The sequence below is a fragment of the Rhipicephalus sanguineus genome, chromosome 4, assembly GCF_013339695.2.
Source record: "Rhipicephalus sanguineus isolate Rsan-2018 chromosome 4, BIME_Rsan_1.4, whole genome shotgun sequence".
Taxonomy (NCBI): Eukaryota; Metazoa; Arthropoda; class Arachnida; order Ixodida; family Ixodidae; genus Rhipicephalus; species Rhipicephalus sanguineus.
The window spans coordinates 175,163,632-175,184,332 of NC_051179.1; the positions used below are offsets into that span (position 1 = coordinate 175,163,632).

The 20,701-nt window shown below is 46.7% G+C and overlaps 1 protein-coding gene across 2 annotated transcripts in view; it reads left to right on the forward strand.

Moving 5' to 3' along the window:
- The window catches only part of LOC119390908 (unconventional myosin-XVIIIa), a 257,327-nt gene that overhangs the window by 111,114 nt on the left and 125,512 nt on the right, over positions 1-20,701 (forward strand). For both annotated transcript variants that reach the window (XM_037658613.2, XM_037658614.2), the window contains exons 17-19: positions 1,956-2,125; positions 8,486-8,614; positions 9,426-9,569. In XM_037658613.2, the coding sequence (XP_037514541.1) occupies positions 1,956-2,125; positions 8,486-8,614; positions 9,426-9,569 (443 nt within the window). The remainder of the gene's footprint in view (positions 1-1,955; positions 2,126-8,485; positions 8,615-9,425; positions 9,570-20,701) is intronic.

The window sequence follows — 20,701 nt, forward strand, 5'->3', positions numbered from 1 at the left end:
GCTGTACACCCAGCATCAAGCAGTTCCCAACCCTCAATTGGCTCTTCCTGCTCTGAGGGCACCTCTTCGGAACTCCTGAAGAAGCCGCATTTCGCAAAGCAGTTTGCTATGGTAGTCGGCGTTACTCGATCCCAAGCCATAGCGATAAAATGGATGGCGTCCAGGAGGCTTATTCGCAGGTCGCCTTCGTGTTTTCTGTCAATATTGGCAAGTAGGCGGCGCACAAGAAGGCCCTTGAAATGATGCTTGAGGTTTTTTTATTATTCCAGCGTCAAGCGGTTGCAGGTGCGTCGTCGTGTTCGCGGGCAAAAAGATCAGTTTGACGTTTTGGAGCGTTACTTGCCTCGGGTGGGCGGCGCACTGGTCAAGAATCAAAACAATCTTCCGATTCTTGCAGGCCATCCTTCTGTCAAGGAGCGACAGAAATTCTTCGAACAGGGCCGCCGTCATCCACGCCTTTTTGTTTGCGCGATAGACGCACGGCAAATGGCTCTCGCGCTTGAAACACCGAGGCTTTTGGGATTTGCCAATTACCGTCAGCTTAAGTTTCTCCGACCCGTCGGCGTTACAGCACAAAAGCACCGTTATTCGCTCTTTGCTTTTCTTGCCTCCTTGGCACGCTTCGCCTTTTAAGCAAAGGCTCTTCTCAGGCTGAAGGTTAAAAAACAGGCCAGCCTCGTCTGCGTTAAAAACATCACGAGGCTCATACCCAGAGATGAGTGACTGCAGCTTCGCGAGCCAGTCGCTAACAACGGTCTCGTCAGCCTTCTTCGCTTCCCCACAGACGCTTTTGTAAACGAGACCGTGTCTCGTCTTGAAACGGTGCAGCCACCCACCTGAGGCCTGAAATCCGTCGATGCGCAGAGCAAGTGCGATCTCGTCGGCTTTCTCACGCAACACTTTGCCATCGATGTTCACACCAGCTGCAGTAACCTCCTTAAACCAGGTCAGAAGAGCTTCTTCAAGCTTCACGTGTTGGGCTGTCTTCGCTTGCCTCGCGTTGACGTTAAATGAAAGCACATTCTTCATTATTGAGTCCCGCTGTCCAACAATTGTGCTTAATGTCGACGTTGCGAGGCCTAGCTCCTTAGCCAACTCCGTGCGTTTTCTTTTGGGATCCTCATCGACCTTTCGAAGAATGTCCAGTTTCTCCTTAAAGGAGAGGGCTTTCCGCTTGCGAGACATAGCTTGCTGCCACTCGGCAAAAAAGGCACTATCACAACAAAGCAAGAACGCGGGCTCGAGCACAGCAACCACAACCACTCTGTCCGACGGCACGCATAGAAGAAAGAAGCTCCCGCGGGCCGTGCCTCTCCCTCTCCGGCGTCTCCGCCTGCCGGCCTGCCTCCGCACCAAGAAAAAAAAAAAAACGTGGCCAGCGCCATCTGTAATCTTCAAGAGAAAGCAAAAGGCACACTCCGGCCTCCGATACACGCAGATCTTGGAGGCTGTCGCGCGCTGCTCGCCGGCGGCGCTGGCAACGTGCCAAACCGGCGGCGCCGCACGCATTCCAGCGCCGTAAGTGCACGCTGCTATCTTCCGCGGCCGTCGGTGGGGCCAACGTTGCGTTGGGTGGGGCGGCGTTTATTCGTATCAAACGACGCGGGTCAAAAATCAGTTCGTAACAACCGTACTCAAGCACGTTGTAAATTAATGGGCCTTGGCCGGGACCACAGAAAAATTCGTATCATCCCGAAATTCGTATTAGCCGTGATCGTATCATCGAGATTCTACTGTATATCAGTGTTCATTATAAGGTGGTTCAAGTGTGGATGAATGCTTGAGGACAGAATCTACAGAAATATTTTGGTATACAATTTTTCCAGAAGAGATTCTTCAGCTTTCGTCTAGGATGTCTTATTTCTCAGGTGTCACCAGGTGTGTCCCAGCATTATATTACGATTATGTTTACGTAGAAAAAAACTGCATTCTTTTCTGTGGTTCCTGTTTGTCAGGATTCCCAGAGAACCTTCTGTACCTGGAGTTCCGGAGACGTTACAGCTTGCTGGCATCTCCAGACGCCCGTCCCGTCAACGGAGAGCCTGGCGATGAGCGTGCGGCCACAGAAGCATTGCTGCAACAGTTGGACCTGGAACCCAGCAGCTACCGGCTAGGTCTCAGCCAGGTCAGTACAACACTGCGATTCTTTATCGTTGGAAGTTGTTGGCCACCCACTGAGCCGAGATAGCGACTGGCATTCCTGTTTTTCATTTCATTGCTGGCGGCTTTCAGTGGCTAAAACTCGTGTGTGTTATTGCTAAGTGCAGGCCACACTGAGAATCCAGGGAGTCCTTCTTGAGTGTTGTCCAATATTCCAATTACAGTATAATCTCAGTGATATGAATTTCAAGGGGGAGTGAAAATATTCGTATCACCCGAAGTTTCGTATCACCATAAAAACTATCAAGTCCATTTTCAAACCACGATATACACACAAAATATTTATTTTTGTCGAAAGAAGTCTCATCTCTTTCTAGGATGCACACTAATGGACCAGTAAGGAATGGCACAACTGGCTGCCACAAACGCGCACATTAGCTTTGCTTGAGGCTCAATGAAAACTAGGCTTGTGCGAAAATTCGAGCATTTTGAATATTTGAACGATTATTACAGTATTCGAATTTGCTTCGATTCGAATTTAAATGATTGGAAATTTCGAAGTATTCGAAATGAACGAATAGGTGTATATTAGTCCGCATGTAACCCCCCAGTAAAGGTGGTTTCACTGCAGTGGAGGGGTGCTACACCGTGAATACACCTTTCCAGGAAAAATTCGCATTGCCGCGAAGTTCCACTTCAAGGTTAAAGGGAAACCCTGCTGTTAAAATTTTCTTATTTCTTGATCGATTGTAATGAGACTTTATAATTTTGTGTATATTTGTGTGCTGAGTTCAAATATGTCATTATTTTTCTAAATTAGAAACCATCTTCAGCGCTGGCAGACAAGGACGAAGGAGAGACGACAGCACAATGCGCTAACTTCAACACTTTTATTTCCAAGAAACAGCAATCTATTTATCCATGCACAGTGCGCCACTTCATTCTACACTCTAGCCAACCAGAAAGGCCCTATCTGCACAGAACGGCGCACAACCTGAAGAGAATGGCTAATCGTGTGGACGTTAAAGTAGTGTTTTCTGCGCCCGAAAAACTGGGCAGGATATGTCGGCTAACAGACCCGCATCGTAAGCCAGCTGTAGGATGTTCCAAAAACCATCGTGATCCCCTCGTGGACTGTGTACAAGAGGTAGTGTACGAGCTCCCGTTGACCTGTGGAAATAAGTACATAGGTCAGACGGGGAGATGCCTTAACGACCGATTTCGCGAGCATAGGTTAAACGTTACTAACAAGAATAATTACGGTCATTTGTCTGTGCATTGTTTGGAGTGCGGTTGCGCACCATTGTATGCTTCATGCACTGTTCTGGCGAAGCACAAAGATAAAGACGTGCGGGAGATTATTGAAGCCCAAGCTATCTCTCGCAATAGTGACACGTGTGTGAGCGCACCATCAATTGATCTTTTGGATAGGGAGAGGGCCTTTCTGGTTGGCTAGAGTGTAGAATGAGGTGGCGCACTGTGCATGGATAAATAGATTGCTGTTTCTTGGAAATAAAAGTGTTGAAGTTAGCGCATTGTGGTGTCGTCTCTCCTTCGTCCTTGTCTGCTAGCGCTGAAGATGGTTTCTAATTCAGTATACCAACAAGCCCAAAAAATGGCAATCCTAAAATTTATTTTTCTAGTATAGTGAGTAGTTTTTAAAATACAAAATATTTCATGTGCCTTCTAGGGAGCCAGATTCTTTCTAAACTGAGAGAGTTACAAAGTAAATCACCATATCACAATAATCTGGCATCAGAACTGTGTGCAGTGCAACAAAAATTGATGTTCTAAACCCATTTGAACAAAAGTTATGGTATGTTAAGCATTTACGAGTGTGTCAATTTCAAGCTGGGATTTCATTGGCAAATGTTTAACACACCATAACGTTTGTTCCAATGCGTTTAGAACATCCATTTTTGTTGTAGTACTGTACTCAGTTCTGATTCTAGATTATTATGATATGCTGATTTACTTCGTAACTCTCTCAGTTTAGAAAAAATCTTGCTTCCAAAAAGGCACAGATATATTTTGCATTTTAAAAAGTACTCATTATACAGAAAAATAATTCCATATTTGAAATCAGTACACAAATATACACAAAATTATAATGTTTCATCACAATCGATGAAGAAATAAACACTTTTTAAGCACCATGTCCCCCCTTAAATGAACATGTTATCCTTACACTGATTCATCATTTTTTAAGTTTAAAAGCTCGTTTACCGGCTTCTCTGCTCTAAGTGCCGTACATTTTAAAATGTAACATGTTTTACAGGTTATCAGTTGCATTCTTCCGAAAGTGAAATCCTGCTACTATTCAATGTTCCTTCCACTTCCTTTGAACCCGAAAGAATGACATTTGCTCATGACTTATTTCACTTTTTAAAAAATATTGTGCAGGATGGTTGGGTCATGACAAATATGCTCATTTTTCTTTATAATATACGATATATACCATTTGAATTCAGTTTGAAATTATTCGACCAAATTGCTATTTGCTTCGTACCTAAAATATGCTATTTGCAGAAGCCTACAGAAAACAAGTGCCTAATTCCACTCCACCGTAGCCACACGTGAAGATCGACAGGAACGCCAAAACGCGTCGTGTAGGCATGTGCAAGTACTCAAGCACTTCAAATATTCAAATGAATATTACAGTATTCAAATTTCCTTCGAAACAAATTTAAATTATTCTAGATTTCAAAGTATTCGAAATGAACAAATATGCATATGTAATAGGGGTGTGAATATTCGTACTTTCAAATATTTTTCTAATAGTTTTTGCTATTCTATTTGCACCAGAATTTGACTATTCGAAGTATTCGAACTTCTGGAAGATAAATACTGTCAACATCTGATTTTTCGGACTCTCTAGGGACTGCGAAATTGTCTGAAAAATCGGGCAGTCCGAAAAAACGAATTCATGCTTTTTTGTTCCGCTCAAGCATTCAAATCGCCACAACCATGTCCGAAATAGGTTTAATGCCTGCCAGTAAACTTGCAAGGCATTTTGGTGCGCACCCAGGCTCTTGTGAATACATTCGGTACCTGCTGTGAACCCCGCTTGACTACCTGCCAACTGGCAATTGCAAATTCACGTCTCGTGATGAGGGCCGCTGATACCCGCAAAGCGCAGAATAGATTACGGCTCTCTCGCGTGGAGCATTTGGAAACGATGACACGGAACACAAAGATCTGTGGCGGACGACTCGTCCGGCTTCTCCTGGTGCGCACACGCGTCACTGAATTTCCACCGATACGCAACATTTGCTACCGCGTGAAGCCGATCGTTCCTAGTTGTGTGCAGCACATTGCCAACTAAGTTGACACCGTCACTGCCGGGGCGCTTGCTGTACCATACGTACACATGCATTTGTCTTGGAGGTGTTTGTGATGGCCACTCCGTTCCTGACCTCACACAGGTGCGGCGATGGCGAGCTGCTTTCGTTCGTGAAGGCAACGCATCAGTGTGGCGCACTTAGCGGTCTCGCACAAATTGAGGCAGCACGAACGGCGGCACGGGGCATATGGGTTATACGCATGCCACTGCGCTAGGCCACATGCACTACTGAGCATGTGCATCTTAGCAAGCGCAGCAGAACAAACACAAGAGAAAGAGACACGGTGACAGGACGTCTTTCTTTTGTGTTTGTTCCACTGCACTTGCTAAGATGCACAAGTTCCACACCCACCAACTAGCCCAAATTTCTGTGTTGAATGACTACTGAGCAGTTAGCTGAAGATGTTTATCATAAGGGTTGGGTGCGTTGGCCGCCATCATGCCTCCGTACATTACCAGTGCTTATCCAAAAAGATATCGCCGTACCGCGCCGTGACAGTGGCCCCTTCAGATTTTCAACATGTTTCACCCCATCACATTCTGGCATTGCGGCAATGCTGCCTTTCAGACTCTGATACGGCCACAAACAGATTGACTCACGAAAGCGTTGGTTCAAACCCACAAGATGATATACAGATGCGGCAGAGGTGGGGGCTTTAATTAATGCTGTTTCGAACCTGAAATTTGGGCAGAGAGAGAGTCTGAAAGATCGGATGCTTAAGGGGGGACACTGCTCTTGGAATGTTTTCTTTATTTCTTGATCGATTTTGATGAAACTTCGTGAGTATATGTATATTTATGTGCTAATTTCAAATGTGCCATTACCTTTCTTATAATTGTGTAGTTTTTAAAATACAAAATATTTCAGGTGCCTTTTGTGGAGCAAGATTATTTCTAAACTGACCGCATTACAAAGAAAATCAGCGTATCACGATAATCTGGAATTAGAAGTGTGTGCAGTGCAACAAAAATGGATGTTCTAAACACATTTGAACAAAAGTTATGGTATGTTGAACATTCACGAGTGAGTCATTTTCAAGCTAGAATTTCACTCGTGAATGTTCAACATACCACAACTTTTGTTCTAATAGGTTTAGAACATCCATTTTTGTTGCACTGCACGCAGTTCCGATTGCAGATTATCGTGATATGCTGATTAACTTTGTAACTAACTCAGTTTAGAAAAAATCTTGCTCCCCAAAAGGCACATAAAAGACTTTGTATTTTAAAAACTACACATCATACTAGAAAAATAATTCCATATTTGAAAGTAGCACACAAATATACATATACTCGGGAAGTTTTATCAAAATGGATCAAGAAATAAAAAAACTTTTTTCAAATGCCATGTGCCCCCTTAAGAGTTTCTGCGTCTGAAATTTCAGATGTTCTTATATATTGACGCTTATGGGGCAGATTAGGAACTTTGGACTCTGAGGAAGCGCGCCCGTGTCCACCAAATCAGTTGGCCGGGCCTCCACAGAAGTTGAAGGAGGAGGAGAGGTTGAGGAAATAGCGTGTTTTCCTTTCGCATGTAAAGTGTTGTCGACACCACATTGGTTGCACCAAATTATGTAAATAAATTGCCTCATTCTTGATAAGGCAACTGGGAACACCACCCCTCCAGCACTTCACCAACGTAGCCAAAAGAAACGCTTTGATGTTGCTATCTCATAAGAATATGTGTAGGGATCCTCTGCAACATTTTTTCTGTAATTAAAAAAAATTCAACAAATATTCGAAAAATATTCTGTTTGATTTGCACTCACATTTTAATATTCGAATTCGTTTCACACTCAAAATTTTGCTATTCGCACAGCTCTAACACATAAACCGCATGTAACCCCCTGTAAAGGTGGTTTCACTGCAGTGGAGGGGTGCTACATCGTGAATACACCTATCCAGGGGACACTGCCGTGAAGCCTCGCTTCAAGGTTAAATGAGCATATTAGCCTCACATCGATTCATCATTTTCTAAGTTTAAAAACCTGTTATACCGGCTTATATGCTCTAAGTATACATAGTAAATTTTAAAGTGTAACCTATTTTACAGGTTATTATTTGCCTTCTACGAAAGTCAAGTCCTGCTACTATTCAAAGTTGCCATACATGATCGTGTTGACAGCGTCTCTGGTTTCGTGCGCTGCGGATGCCACAAACCATAGTTCCATTTTCAGTCCAAGTGTGCGGGTCATGCACGTGCCTTCAGAACTACGTCGTTGCTATGATCGTGTCTTCTGTAATCATAGAAACAATGCGTCGCTAAGTGACGCGGCGCTTGAGCGGCTGCCACAAGTGTCAAATGCATCAGGGGAAATGGAGCAGCAAGACATGTTTGATAGCGAAGATAGGACACATATGTGCAAAGCACGGCAGACGCGGAAGCTTTAACGCCACATTGTGTGACAGCTGGTGGCACCGTAATGCAGTTTTTCATCGCTCTGCCTTGCGTTGGAGATCTCGCAACCTTTTGCGGCCGACAGTACATACATACATGCATACATACATGCATGTGCATGTACATATATTCATACATGTCTATGTACCTATATATACATTGTACTTGCATATGTGTGTACAAGCATGCATACATGTGTATAGTACTCACGGATTGAAATGCAAAAATTTAGGGCTAAGTAATGCACGTACTTTCGTTTCCAGCATCTACAGTTCATTTCATATCGGTGTAATTTTGACTCGAACACTTGCATGAGCCAGTGTTACCTTTAGTGGCCAGATTTCCAGCTTCGTGATGCACTTATCACGAGCAATCGCTCATAGCAGTCGTTATACAGAAAAAATTATGTCGCATTTCAATCCACGAGCACTGTACGTACATGCAAGCATGCGCACGTACATCTGTGCATACATACATATGTGGCTGCTGGTGCACGGAGCGCTGAGTCACATTAGGCAGTTTTCTGGCATAGGATAAAATCAGCTGATGCAAGGCAACAGTAGCTGAACATTGCTCTTGGAGGCCTTCAGCCAGTGATGAGATAAACAGGGTGGCAGCGACAATGTGAGTGTGTTCTGTTGCAGATCTTTCTGCGGGCGGGCACCCTGTCCCTCCTCGAGTCTCAGCGGGAGGAGAAGCTGGCCGAGGGTCTGATTCATCTGCAGGCACACCTGCGGGGATACCTGGCCCGAAAGCGTTTCCAGCAGCGCAAGGTGGGCTTCTATTTTTCCTATGTTTAGATTCTTCAACAAGACTCTCATCTCATCCCTTGTACTTTCTTGTGTATAACCTACCCCAGCACATGATCTGCACCCCAACTGCAAACTGCAGAAAAATGAAAACGAAAAAGTCCCCGCGTGTTCTCAGGAAGTCGCCTTCTTTTCTTTACTATGAAGCAGTACTGGGAAAGCAACTTCGCTTTGGCTTAAGGCTAAATGTGCACATAGCCTTAATGCACATTTAGCCTCAAGGCTAAATGTTCGTAGCTGCTGCAGTGACGGTTTTTTTCTGCGAGGTGATATGTATATTTAGCCTTAAGACTAAATGTGCATATGACCTGCAGTGAGGGTTTCCCCTGCTTGTGAAGCTTCATGGCATAGCAACTCCGCAATGCAATGAAACCACCTTTCCAGGCTGGTTACCTGTAGCAAATATTACACCAAAATATGCATATCAAGTGCACCTTGATTAATTTTTTTTAAGATTAAAAATGCGTTATATGGGCTTAAATGGGGCAAGTGTGGCAAATTCTAAAAAGTAACATATTTTACCATTTCTAGTCAGCATCCTGCTACTATTGAAATCCTGCTGCTATTTTAATTCGCTTCAGAATTATTCAGTACTAATTACCATTTGATATGACTTCACTTGAAACAAAGTGATACTTGCACAAGCCTACAATGTACAACAAAAGTTTCGTGAGGTGGCCACTTGAGATGCCTTGTCATGCTGCAGCTAGGCTTAGCTATTGCCGTTTGGAACCTGTGGCAGTAATTAATAAAATTTTGCTTGTCTTGTGTGCAGGTCCAGGAGCTGGCCATCTGCTGCATTCAGCGGAATGTGCGCAAGTTCCTCGAGATCCGGGACTGGCCCTGGTGGCGGCTCTTCATCAAGATTGCACCCGTGCTCAACGTGCAGCGCACCGAACAGGAGCTGCGTCTAAGCAGGGTGTGTAGGCCTCTTGTTTCAAGGCAATGTACTTGCCGCAGATGGTGGGACTTGAGAGCAGTTCTGTGCAGTGTGGCTGTACAGTTGTTGCTGAGCATATCTATAATGAGAGATGGGGGTCAGAAGAGCTCAACTTATCATTGTGTGATTGTGCCAGCAATTTCAGCATACTTTATTTTCTGGCGTATTACTTGCCCCTGCATATCCAGTGACTCTCCCCTGCACCTCCAATGACAAACTGCGGAAGAATTGAATATTGCCGTGCAGCTACTTTCCTTGCATTACTGTGAAGCAGTGTTGCGAAGCCACCTTGCATGCAGAAATTCACATACATCCGGCATTTCGCGTGGGTTAATAGTGAGAAAATACAGTATTTGTCATTCAGAACCAGGATACCACATAGAGCAATCTTACTGAGAGACAGCATATAAAAGTGATAGAAGAGTAGTACCATTTTCAGCAAATTGCGTTATGAACAAAATGCTGATGCATAGTGTTCCAAGCAACTGTCTTTCGATTTGTTCTTGTGCTACGACTGTACCTAGGATCGCACACGCTTTGTAACCTCCACATCAGATCTACAGGCCAAATGATGGGAACTGCAGTGGTTCTGAAACTGAAACTCTGGAACGTTCTCCAAGTGACCAAGCCAAGCCACTCTTAAGTCATTGAGCTACCTCTAGTGGCACGTGTTGGGAATGCAGCTCTGCAGATACAGAATTTCAGTAAAGTGTCACCACTTTTTGTTCAGTAACATAAATTGGTACACACTTTCTTGAAAAAGCTGGACAAGTCGTCCACTTTGCTGCCATAGCTGCTGCTACACTCCCCTTCATGGTTTTGAAATGTTTCTTGGTATAGCTGCCGTGGACCTTCACGCAGTCATGTAAAAACGCAGTCCTTCAAGCAGTCATGTAAATTTACAACAGTATTGGTACATTACGAAATTCCTAGGCTAGTGCGCTATCGCTGACAAAACATCGAACAGCATTCTAGCTCTGCTTGGCTCCTCCAGCCTGAAAGTCTGGCCACTATGGCCTTTCAGTCACTCGCGATACCCATGAAGCGTTCTTACGGTTCGCGGTGTCCGCCGATTCGGCTCGTGGTCCAAGTCGACGCCCGGTTCCGTCGTCACAGCTCCTGTCGACGTCTCTGGGCCGTCGCCGTCGATCAGACGCCTCGCTGACCGTCTCCCTCGCCGATGCTTCCTTCCTTTCGGAGAACACCGGTCTCTCCCAGTTAGGCCTAACTATCGGCCTCTCCTCAGTGCCACGGGCTCTAACTGTCGACGTGGCTCTCCGGTGATTGTCGGTGGGTCGCCATCGTCTTGCTGAGCTGTGGTAGTGCCGCAGGTGCCACGAGAACTGCGTGATGAGGCTGCCGCAAGCCCGGGACGCCTTGCTCAGTAGACCCCGAGGTTGACGGCCACCCTCCCGGGGCATGCACCATGCTGCCTCCAGAACTCAGCCCTGCTGTTCCTGTCGCGGACGCGAGGCTGACCTGCACCACCTTGCTCCTCGACAACTCCACCGAACAATGCCCAACTCTTCTTCTGTGGTCTCTCACCTCAGCTCGGGTCGCGTGGCACGCGCCTTTCTCCGGCCAATGGCTTGCGTCGACGTGGCGGGGGTGCACACCATCGGGTACTTTTCCATTCCCCGCACACCATCGACGCCTTGCGCTGTCCGGCGTGCGCCCCGTGCCCCTTTACTCATGACAGACGCAACGTCAGAAAACGCCGGCCAAAACGCTCTATATGGTTCGGCCTTTATGCTGCATTCCTGGCGGTTATGTACTAACAAGGCTTACTGTAATGCAGTGAATAATAGTGATAGTATCAGAGAGAGCTGACTTCCACGCAGTGAAGCATACTAGTACCAGCAACGTTCGTTGTTGCAAAGAGGATGGCCACGCTGTTTCAAGAATGTGAACTGCCTCCTGATTCAATAAGAGCATTCCACAAGGAGACTTGAATAAAAAATGAATAATGATTATACTATCAAGCATTCAACCTGGCCGTGGAAGACAAAAAATGCTAACTTCCTGGTTTTCATGATCTGAAGGGACTTCTAAGGACACGTGAAAGTTTCAGGTAACCTTCAAGCAGGCATATTTTGTAGTTTGAATTATGGATATACCGAACTAATTCGCGATCCCCTTTGAGTTGGATGTATCCACATTCGACAATTTTCAGCCCTGGAAGTCTGTGGTATTGCAAAGGAAGCACGAAAAATTGCAAGTGATTTTAGCCTTGAAAAACTAATGTATTTTGCATTGTGTGCACTTGTTACCTTTCTGTGACCAGTCCTTTGGCCACATTTTACTGAAATGCAGTGCACACTCATCCACCTTTTCCCCACTAATCTTAAAAGAGAAAACATGATACGTGAAATTGCGATTTCTGGCCGAAGGACCTGTTTTCAGATTGTAGCGGTTTCATGTTCCTTGAGTATTCGTGAGTGAGCGAAAAAATTTATATCCTTACCATTCTAGCAGAAAAGATGGAAATAGCATTTTTCCACGTGTCACTGGCATCGTGAAAACGAAAGTCGTCCATGCACGCCATTTTCAAATGACAGAAAAGATCTTGCTCAGCTTGGCTGACACCTACGAAAAGCATGTTTCGCAGTCTTTTTCGTGTTCTGTGTCTGAGAAAAAGTGGAAAAAAGAACCATCACGACTGAGAGACAAGAATGGGCTCAATTTTCATAACACTGAGCTGCACCACACTCGCAAACTTGCAGGGGCCTTTGCTACGCATTTGTAGATGGCACTGAGGCATGAGGCTGGCCAGCCAACACTTGACTAACACTACATCTTTGCTCTCTGACAACCCTGATGATGACCCTGACTGCTGATGACCTCAGCGTAACTCCTGCCAGTGGTGTCCTTACAGCGTACTGCTATGCCTATCTCACTCTCAAGATGTGGGGCAAACAGATTATGGTTGTCTGTTTGTCGCTTGTCTTGTGAGTGTGGGGCAAATGTTAACTTGCAGCCTGTTAACTTGCAATTGACATCGAGCATCGGTTGTGGCTCGTTAGCCTTCAGTTCCTCAGTGAACCATTGCCCTGCATACAGCAGGTGCCGTGTAATGGAATTTGTACCCCTCTACAAGAAGCTTTTTAAAGGGAATGACAACTAGCCAGAATGTGTCATTAGATGCTGGAAGAAATCATAAGGCCATGAATTATGGGGACAGATTCTTTGTTATACTGCTCCAAATTTGGGATTTCGGGATAAAAATTTCAGGTTTTTTTTTCGTAACTTGCTCCAAATTTGGATTTTTGTGGTCCAAAAGGAACATTTTGCTGCTCCAAAAATTGCTCCAAATCCTATTTCAGCTGTTGCACCCCCGCAAGCTTAAACACCCGCGTGTTGAAATTCCCGTGCATGTTGACTGAAGCTTGCTTCCAGTCTGCTGCGGTCACCTGTAAGTTTTCAGGCAAAATTGAGAAATATCTGTTAGTTGGCTTCGCAGTTTCAGAAAATATGTGGGGAGGTATGTGGATACTGTCTTTCTCATTTCAAAATTCGTCATTGCCGTTTTAATAATTCAGTTTATTTTTTCATCCAGCAGATGGTCGTGTTTTACCCCATGCACTTGCAGTGCAGCCGTTTGAATGGGCAGAAAATACGGCCCCCTGTACAAGAGCACTAGCTCGCTTATTACATACTGAAATCAAGGGCCTTGAAAGTGTCTAGAGTACACGCTGCACAAACACAAGCCGCTCGTGTTCCTGTGAACGTTGCAGGTCTGTTGCATCAGCCGCTTTCTTTTTCGCTGGTTATTCGGGCACTCAACGATGGCACAGTGCCTTCCCGACGAATTTTTATACATTGCACTGCCGTTTTTACTATGCCGCAAGCAAGCAGCTACGACCGCTGTTTTCTAACAGCTCTGAAGGCACTGACACAAGCGTACACGCGACGTGAGCACGGCCATCAGCTCACGCCATCAGCAGCCCCCGCCGTCGTCTGCACCACCAGGTGGCGCCCGGTGACGAGAGTAAAATAGTTTTAATCGAAGTAAAGACACTAGGCCAATGCTAAAAAAAAAAAAGAGTAAAGGTTTTTTTTTTTTCGAGCCTGGTGGCACACTTGTCACCGCCCCATTATAAAGGGGACGCTCATAGCATCCATCCATCCATCTTACAGGACAGTCAAATACCGGACAATTGGCGAAAAAGCAGAATGAACTTAATCTATAAAGGCAAGGGAGAAAAGGATAAGATTCGCTCGTGTAGACCACTAACCATTACATCGGTACTATACAGGTTGGCGATGCAAGCAGTAAAAATTAAAATAGAAACATGGGCAGAACATAATGATATTTTGGGAGAACTTCTGAACGGATTTCGAGCCAACAGGCGCTTAGACGATAACCTGTTTGTTCTGACTCAGTGTATAGAAATATCTAAAATAGAAAATAGGCCCTTGTACATGGCTTTTCTAGACATCATTGGGGCGTACGACAACGTTAATCAGGAAATTTTGTGGGATATATTGAAAGGAATGGGCGTAGGCGACGACTGTGTAGAGCTTTTGAGGGAGATATACCGAGAAAATACAGTTTGTATAGAATGGGAAGGAATGAGTAGCAAGGACAGCGTTGAAATTAGCAATGGGCTGAGACAGGGATGTCCTTTGTCCCCGCTGTTATTCATGCTGTACATGGTGAATATGGAAAAAGCGCTAGAAGGTAGCAACTTTGGTTTTAATCTGTCACACAAACAGGGCGGCGTGATGATTGAGCAGAAGCTTCCAGGATTATTTTATGCTGACGATATTGTCTTATTCTGACAGTCGAGAGGATATACAGCGGCTGGCAGATATATGCGGAAGGGAAGGGGAAGCTCTTGGACTAGGATTTAGTGTAACAAAATGTGGATTGATGGTATTCAATGACCCTTGTGATCAGGCGGTGTCAAATACAGGGCCAAGAAATACCGAGGGTGAGCGAATACAAGTACCTCGGAGTATGGATAAATGAGGGTGACAGGTAGATGGAGGTACAGGAAAAAGCCTCAGCAGCAAAAGGAAAGAGGAATGCTGCAATAATGAAGCACGGAGCACTGTGGGGATACAATAGGTACGAGGTGCTTCGAGGTCTGTGGAAAGGTGTAATGGTTCCGGGGCTTACTTTTGGGAACTTGGTGGCGTGCATAAGGTGAGAGGTGTAATCGGGAATGGATATAAATCAAAGGACTGTGGGACGCCTCGCGTTGGGTGCTCACGGGAAGACGACAAATGAGGCTGTAAAGGGCGATATGGGATGGGCAGGATTTGAGGCGTGGGAAGGTTAGAGCAAAATAAGGTTCGAAGAAAGGCTAAGGAATATGAAGGAGAGTAGATGGGCAGAGAACGTGTTTCATTATTTGTATAGGAAGAGTGTGGACTCACAGTGGAGAAAAGGAACTAGGAGGCTCACTAGTAAATATACGGCAGGTAGTATAAGCAATATGTCAAAAAAGAGCGTTAAGCGAAAAGTCAGAGATGCGGAGAGGATTTACTGGACGGCAGCTATGGAGAAAAAACCGGGTTGAGTAACTACCGAAAGGCAAAAGTGCAATAAGGAGGGAGGCATTTTACGATAATTCAAGGGGAAGCGCTTTACTGTTTGAAGCGAGATCGGGTTGCCTTAGAACGCGTAGTTATAAAGCGAGATTCAGTAAATGTAAGAAGAACAATGCACATGCTGCGGGGAAGATAAGGAAACGGAGGAGCATGTTCTGAATGAATGTGGAGATATCCACCGAGGTGTACGTTTGGGCACGAGCCTACACGAAGCCTTGGGTTTTAGGGACAACAATGGAAAGCTGAACACACCCGCAATTGAAATAAGTAAGAGACGTATTGCTTTTTTAGCACAAAAAACGACACCACAAGAAAGAAGACGGAACACAGCGCTACTTCGCTGTGTTCAGTCTTCTTTCTTGTGGTGTTGTTTTTTGCGCCAGAAAAGCAATATGGATTTTCACCAACTAGCCCGCCAACGCATTCTGTTGAAGTAAGAGACGGTTAGAGTATTGGTGGCTGAAAATTAGAGAGAAAGGACAAAAATAAATATTGAAAAAAAGTAAGGACATTCTGCCGTAAAGGGCAGAGAACCTGGCTGAGAATTTACGTTTTTTTTTTTTTTCCTGTAGTAAGATTGATTTAATTGAAATAGAGGCACTAGGCCGAGACTGAGAAAAAGAAGAGTTAAGGGAACTTTTCTTTTTTGGCGAGCCAGGTGGCACACTTGTCACCGCCCCGTTATAAAGGGGACGCTCATAGCATCCATCCATCCATCCAGCGGCGCGGATGACCAGCGCCTCCTCTGAGCTGACACTCGCGCTACGAGGTTAAAAAAAAAATCTGATCTCCGTCGCGCGAAAGGCGGATGGAGGGATGCCGTGGGAGGGGGGGGGGGTGCTGCGTCGCACCCGCGGGAACTGCGAACTTTGATCAAACGGGCGCGATTGCGCGTGGTAGCGCGCGCAATATCTCGACAGAGATATTGCGCGCACAGACGTCTCAAACGTCTGCTGTATAACAGCAGACGTCTCAAACGTCTGCTGTATAACATTTCAGTTTGTTTCTATAGCATTCATTGATTCGCCGTTGCGGCGAAACTGCGAATTCTTATTATTGTCTTGTCACATTTTCACGTTGTAATCATTAAGCGCTCAGTGGAGTGCACTCAAATTTTTGTTTCACGTGCCGCTGTACAAGGTGTTTGAGGAAATGTCTGAAAATACTCAAAAGTAAACGATATGCGATTGTTGCTGGCCCGCTTTATAATTACTTTTTTTATGGCGGTAGACATTCTAGACGTCTAGAGACTTCGATTACAGCATTAAATATAGAAGTTCACATAATGAGCTGTTAGAGAAGACAGGCGGTCGGGTCAAATTGGAGAATTGAAGTCATTCCTGCGAAGAACCCATCGCCGCTTTGAGATTTGCAAACAGCGGGCCGCTGCAAATGTTTGTGGAGTTACGAAAATGGACCTAATTCGCCAGCGAAACCGAAGTGTCCTAGTGCGCAATTTCCATTCTATAGCAGGCGATCAGAATGACGTCACTTTCTGACGATTGCAGTTGTCGTAGTAGTTCTGCGTTCGTTGACATATACGTTCGCCATGATGGCTATCATGGTAAACGCAGTCCGCACACCTGCGAAGCGTTCGGGATGTCTCGTAAGAGTATGACGGTATGAATTTCATCTGACCGCATAAATTACCGGCAACCGCTTTCTAGAAATGTCAAAGCGGCAATGAGCTTTTCGCAGGAAGGACTTCAATTCTTCCATTTGGTTTTTGAAATTAAAAGAGTAATAATATTTATTTGTATAACAGCTGCCGTAATTAATATGCCTCTATAGGCTTAGTATGCCTGCCGCCACAGAAATAGTAGTGCTGAAAGTGGCGAGCAAATATTGCCGTTTAATTGCTTGCATTGAGGATTTTTCGGAAACATTCTTCAAACAAAAAATATTTACCACAAGGTGGAATTTGAGCTTCAGTCGTGCCAATTATGTGATTCTTTTTCAATAAAGCTCCTGAATTGAAAAAAAAAAAAAGTTAATGGCTGCACAGTTTCACAGTGCACAGTTGAGCCTTCCTGTGTCACGTTGCACGCAAGAATTCTAAAGTTTGTTGTCGTTTTGAAAAGATTGTTTTTGTGATGAACAATAGTGTGGCTCGAATATTTGAATATTAGTAGCTCATAGAAAAAGTTTGCCGGAAGATTCAACTTTCGCATCCGGCATTATATTGCAGCTGAATATGTTCTTGAATATCATTAAAAAATTCTGCGAGTAATTTTGGTGGCGTATCTTCAATGATAGTGGCCTCCTCAAATATAGAAATCCTCGTGCTCGGTTGTTTTTTCTGTTTAAATAAAGTAGCTCCGGCATTCCCCGCCCACCGCCATTGCATCATTAGTGTTTTCTATCGCATTACACAGAGCACGACTCGTCGTTTCAGAACAGAGTAGACATGTGTTCCCTGCCCGTGCAGGAGTATCCCAGTATGCCGTAGTGAATGCATTTCAATTGGAGTAATTGTTCACTATAGCGGGAGTTTCACACCATACAGATAACCACTTGAAGCTTTCGGTGCGGCCTGCAATGCGGCTTTGAACGTCCAGGAAATGTTTAATGACATCTCAGCACAGAGTAAAATTGTTATTCGTTATATTTCAAAGTTCGCATGTGGCTTGCCAGCATTTCAATGGAAGCTAATAAAGCTGGGTTCTGAGTGCATGAGTGTAGGTTATGCAGAATCAGCCGTCAACGTATACTCTAGCATGAGTGGTTCACATGTGCAACCGTGGACGCGGCTGAGCGAGTGCGTATTTCGTGGATCATCTTTCAGACTGTCGCCTTCTATTGTGCCGAATTTCTCTCGTAATTTAAGTGAATGTTGTGGTGGGAGTGTTCGATCCGAGGATGCAGGCCGAAGCCTGAGAGCTGCGGAATCAACATGTACTACATCCTAGAGGGCGCCTCATATTCGGCTTGGCACCCACGCCCTCTACATCCCCCCTTTTGGGAAAGTAATGGAAAGCAACATCTCACTCTCAGGTATGCAACGTAATGGCAACTGTCTGATGGCATGCTCTGCAAGTTCAGCCGCACCGGTGGCCTAACGCAACGTCCAGGCCGAGTGCGCACAATCGACACAGGCGGTCTCGAGGGAGCAGCCGGGGCAACCGCTGGTGACGCAACTGGTAGATGAGTAACCGCCCTAGGAGTTAGACTACTGCACACAGACTCTGGGCGAGTTGAAGTCTGTGGCGGGCTTTGGGATCCTTATGACAGTGGACTGGAGCTGCAGAGGTCACAACCACCTGATGATGGAGACTGCTGCGGAACCAGGTGTGTCCGCTTGCGTATGAGAGCACCTGCATCTGTCTGGACCACGTAGGATTGGGGACGCTGCGCTGGGCTAAGAATTGTACCAGCACGAGTCTGTGTCGCGAATGCAGACCCTCCCCCATTGTCCCAGGGGACGGTCAAAATCTTGACGCTGGCGACGTCGTTGGGCAGTGTCCCACCTATGGAAGTCGGCAGCGTGTGAGGGGATCCTGGCAGCAACGGGGCTGGTGGGACTGGAAAGTGAGTCCTGAGGCTGCGCCCCATACGCAGCTGAGCGGGGCTGTACCCGGTCACGCCAGGTGCGTTACGGTATGACAAGAGGGCCAAAGGCCAGTCTGGAGACTCCTTGAAAAGTTCCTTGACGGTCCGCACCATCCGCTCGACTTCGCCGTTGGATTGCGGGTAAGTGGGACTGCTGGTGGCGTGGGAGAAGCCGTATCTCTGGGAGAAGGCGCGGAACTCTGCTGACGAAAATTGAGGCCCATTGTCGCTGACTAGGGTCTCCGGGATCCCATGCCTTGCGAATACACTTTCGATGATAGAGATTACCGCTGTGGACGTTACCGTGCGGAGGGACAGCACTTTCGGGTACCTTAAGTAGTAATCGACGAGGAGAAGGTAGTCTGCTCCTTCGTGATGAAAAAGCCCACCCCGACTCGCTCCCAGGAGCGGCTGGACGTCACTCTAGGAAGCAGTGGCCCTGCTCGCTGGACCCGCGTGGTGGCGCAGTTGGGACAGCTCTCCACCATAGTCTTTATCTGGCTCTCCATAGTCGGCCACCAGACAACCCCCCTGGCAATGGCGCGGCAACGGTTCACTCCGACGTGTCCATCGTGGATGAGGGACAGGACGTGCTTCCGTAGAGAAGCGGGCACCAGTAGGCGTCCCCGCAGAGGAGAAGGCCGTCACCAATAGTGAGTTCCGCACGATGAGCCCAAAACTGAGCCATGCTGACAGGCAGATTCTCTTTCCGAGGCCACCTTTGCTCGCAGTACGACTTGAGCTGAGCGCACTCCCAATCTGCAGCCTGGTGAGCTCGGAAGTCGTCGAGGAGGACCGTAAATGTGCGAGGGATAGCTCGGAGTGCTTCTTGGACGTACAGCTCCACCTTGTCGACGGCTGGAGTCGCCGCCAGGTTGGCGAGCGGGTCTCGCGAGAGTGCATCTGCGGTAGCCAACTGTTTCCCAGGCGCATACTTGACGTCGAACTGGTACTGGAGGAGGCGGATGCGAAAGCGCTCGATGCGGGGTGGGATGAGGTCGAGGTCCGCAATTCCAGTGAGCTTGACCAACGGCTTGTGGTCGGTCTCCAGTGTGAAACGAAGGCCCCGAAGGAACTCGTCGTACCGGTTGATGGCCCAGGCGGCAGCCGATGCCTCTTTTTCAATCTGGCTGTACCTTCGTTCCGTTTCTGTCACTGCGCGAGAGGCGTATGCGACTGGTCGGCGATCCCCTGATGGCCGGTCTTGAAGTAGCACTGCACCCAGCCTGAAGGAACTGGCATCTGCGGAGACACGTCAGGAGTGCAGGGTTGAGGCAATGTCTGAGCACAACATGGTCTTTAGCTTCTCAAATGCTGAGGCTTGCGCTGGTCCCCACATCCAGGCTGCAGTCTTCACCAGGAGACTTCGGATCGGCGCAGTCATCTGAGAGAGACCCGGGAGGAAGCGACCCACATGGTTGAGCATACCGAGAAAACGTTGGACACCATGAACGTCCCGAGGAGCTGGCATGCGCTGAATGGCCGCTACCTTGTCTGCATCAGGAGCGATGTCATTGGTACCGACGACGACGTCAAGGAATCGTACACTGGACACGCCAAAACTACACGTGGCCGCTTTTAGGGTGACCCTGCTTGTTGGAGGCGACCGAGGACTGCTTGGAGGCGTTGGTCATGCCCTTCTGTGGTGCGGCCAAACACCAGGATGTCATACATGAGGTTAACAACACCGGTCAACCCTTCCAGCAGGCGACACATCTGACGTTGGAAGTATTTTGGGGCCGACGTTATGCCGAATGGGAGGCGGCAACAGCAGTATCTGCCAAACGGAGTGATGAAGGTCGTATACTTCTGGGAGTCGCGTGCCAGGCGTACTTGGTGGAAGTCTGAAGTTGCGTCCAACTTCGAAAAAACACAGGCATCGCCGAGCAATCCGAGGGTTCGGTCGACGGTTGGGAGTACGTGTCGTTCACGCAGAACGACTTAGTTGAGTTTGGTCAAATCCGCGCAAAGGCGGTTACCCCCCGCTGGCTTCGGGACGACAAGGC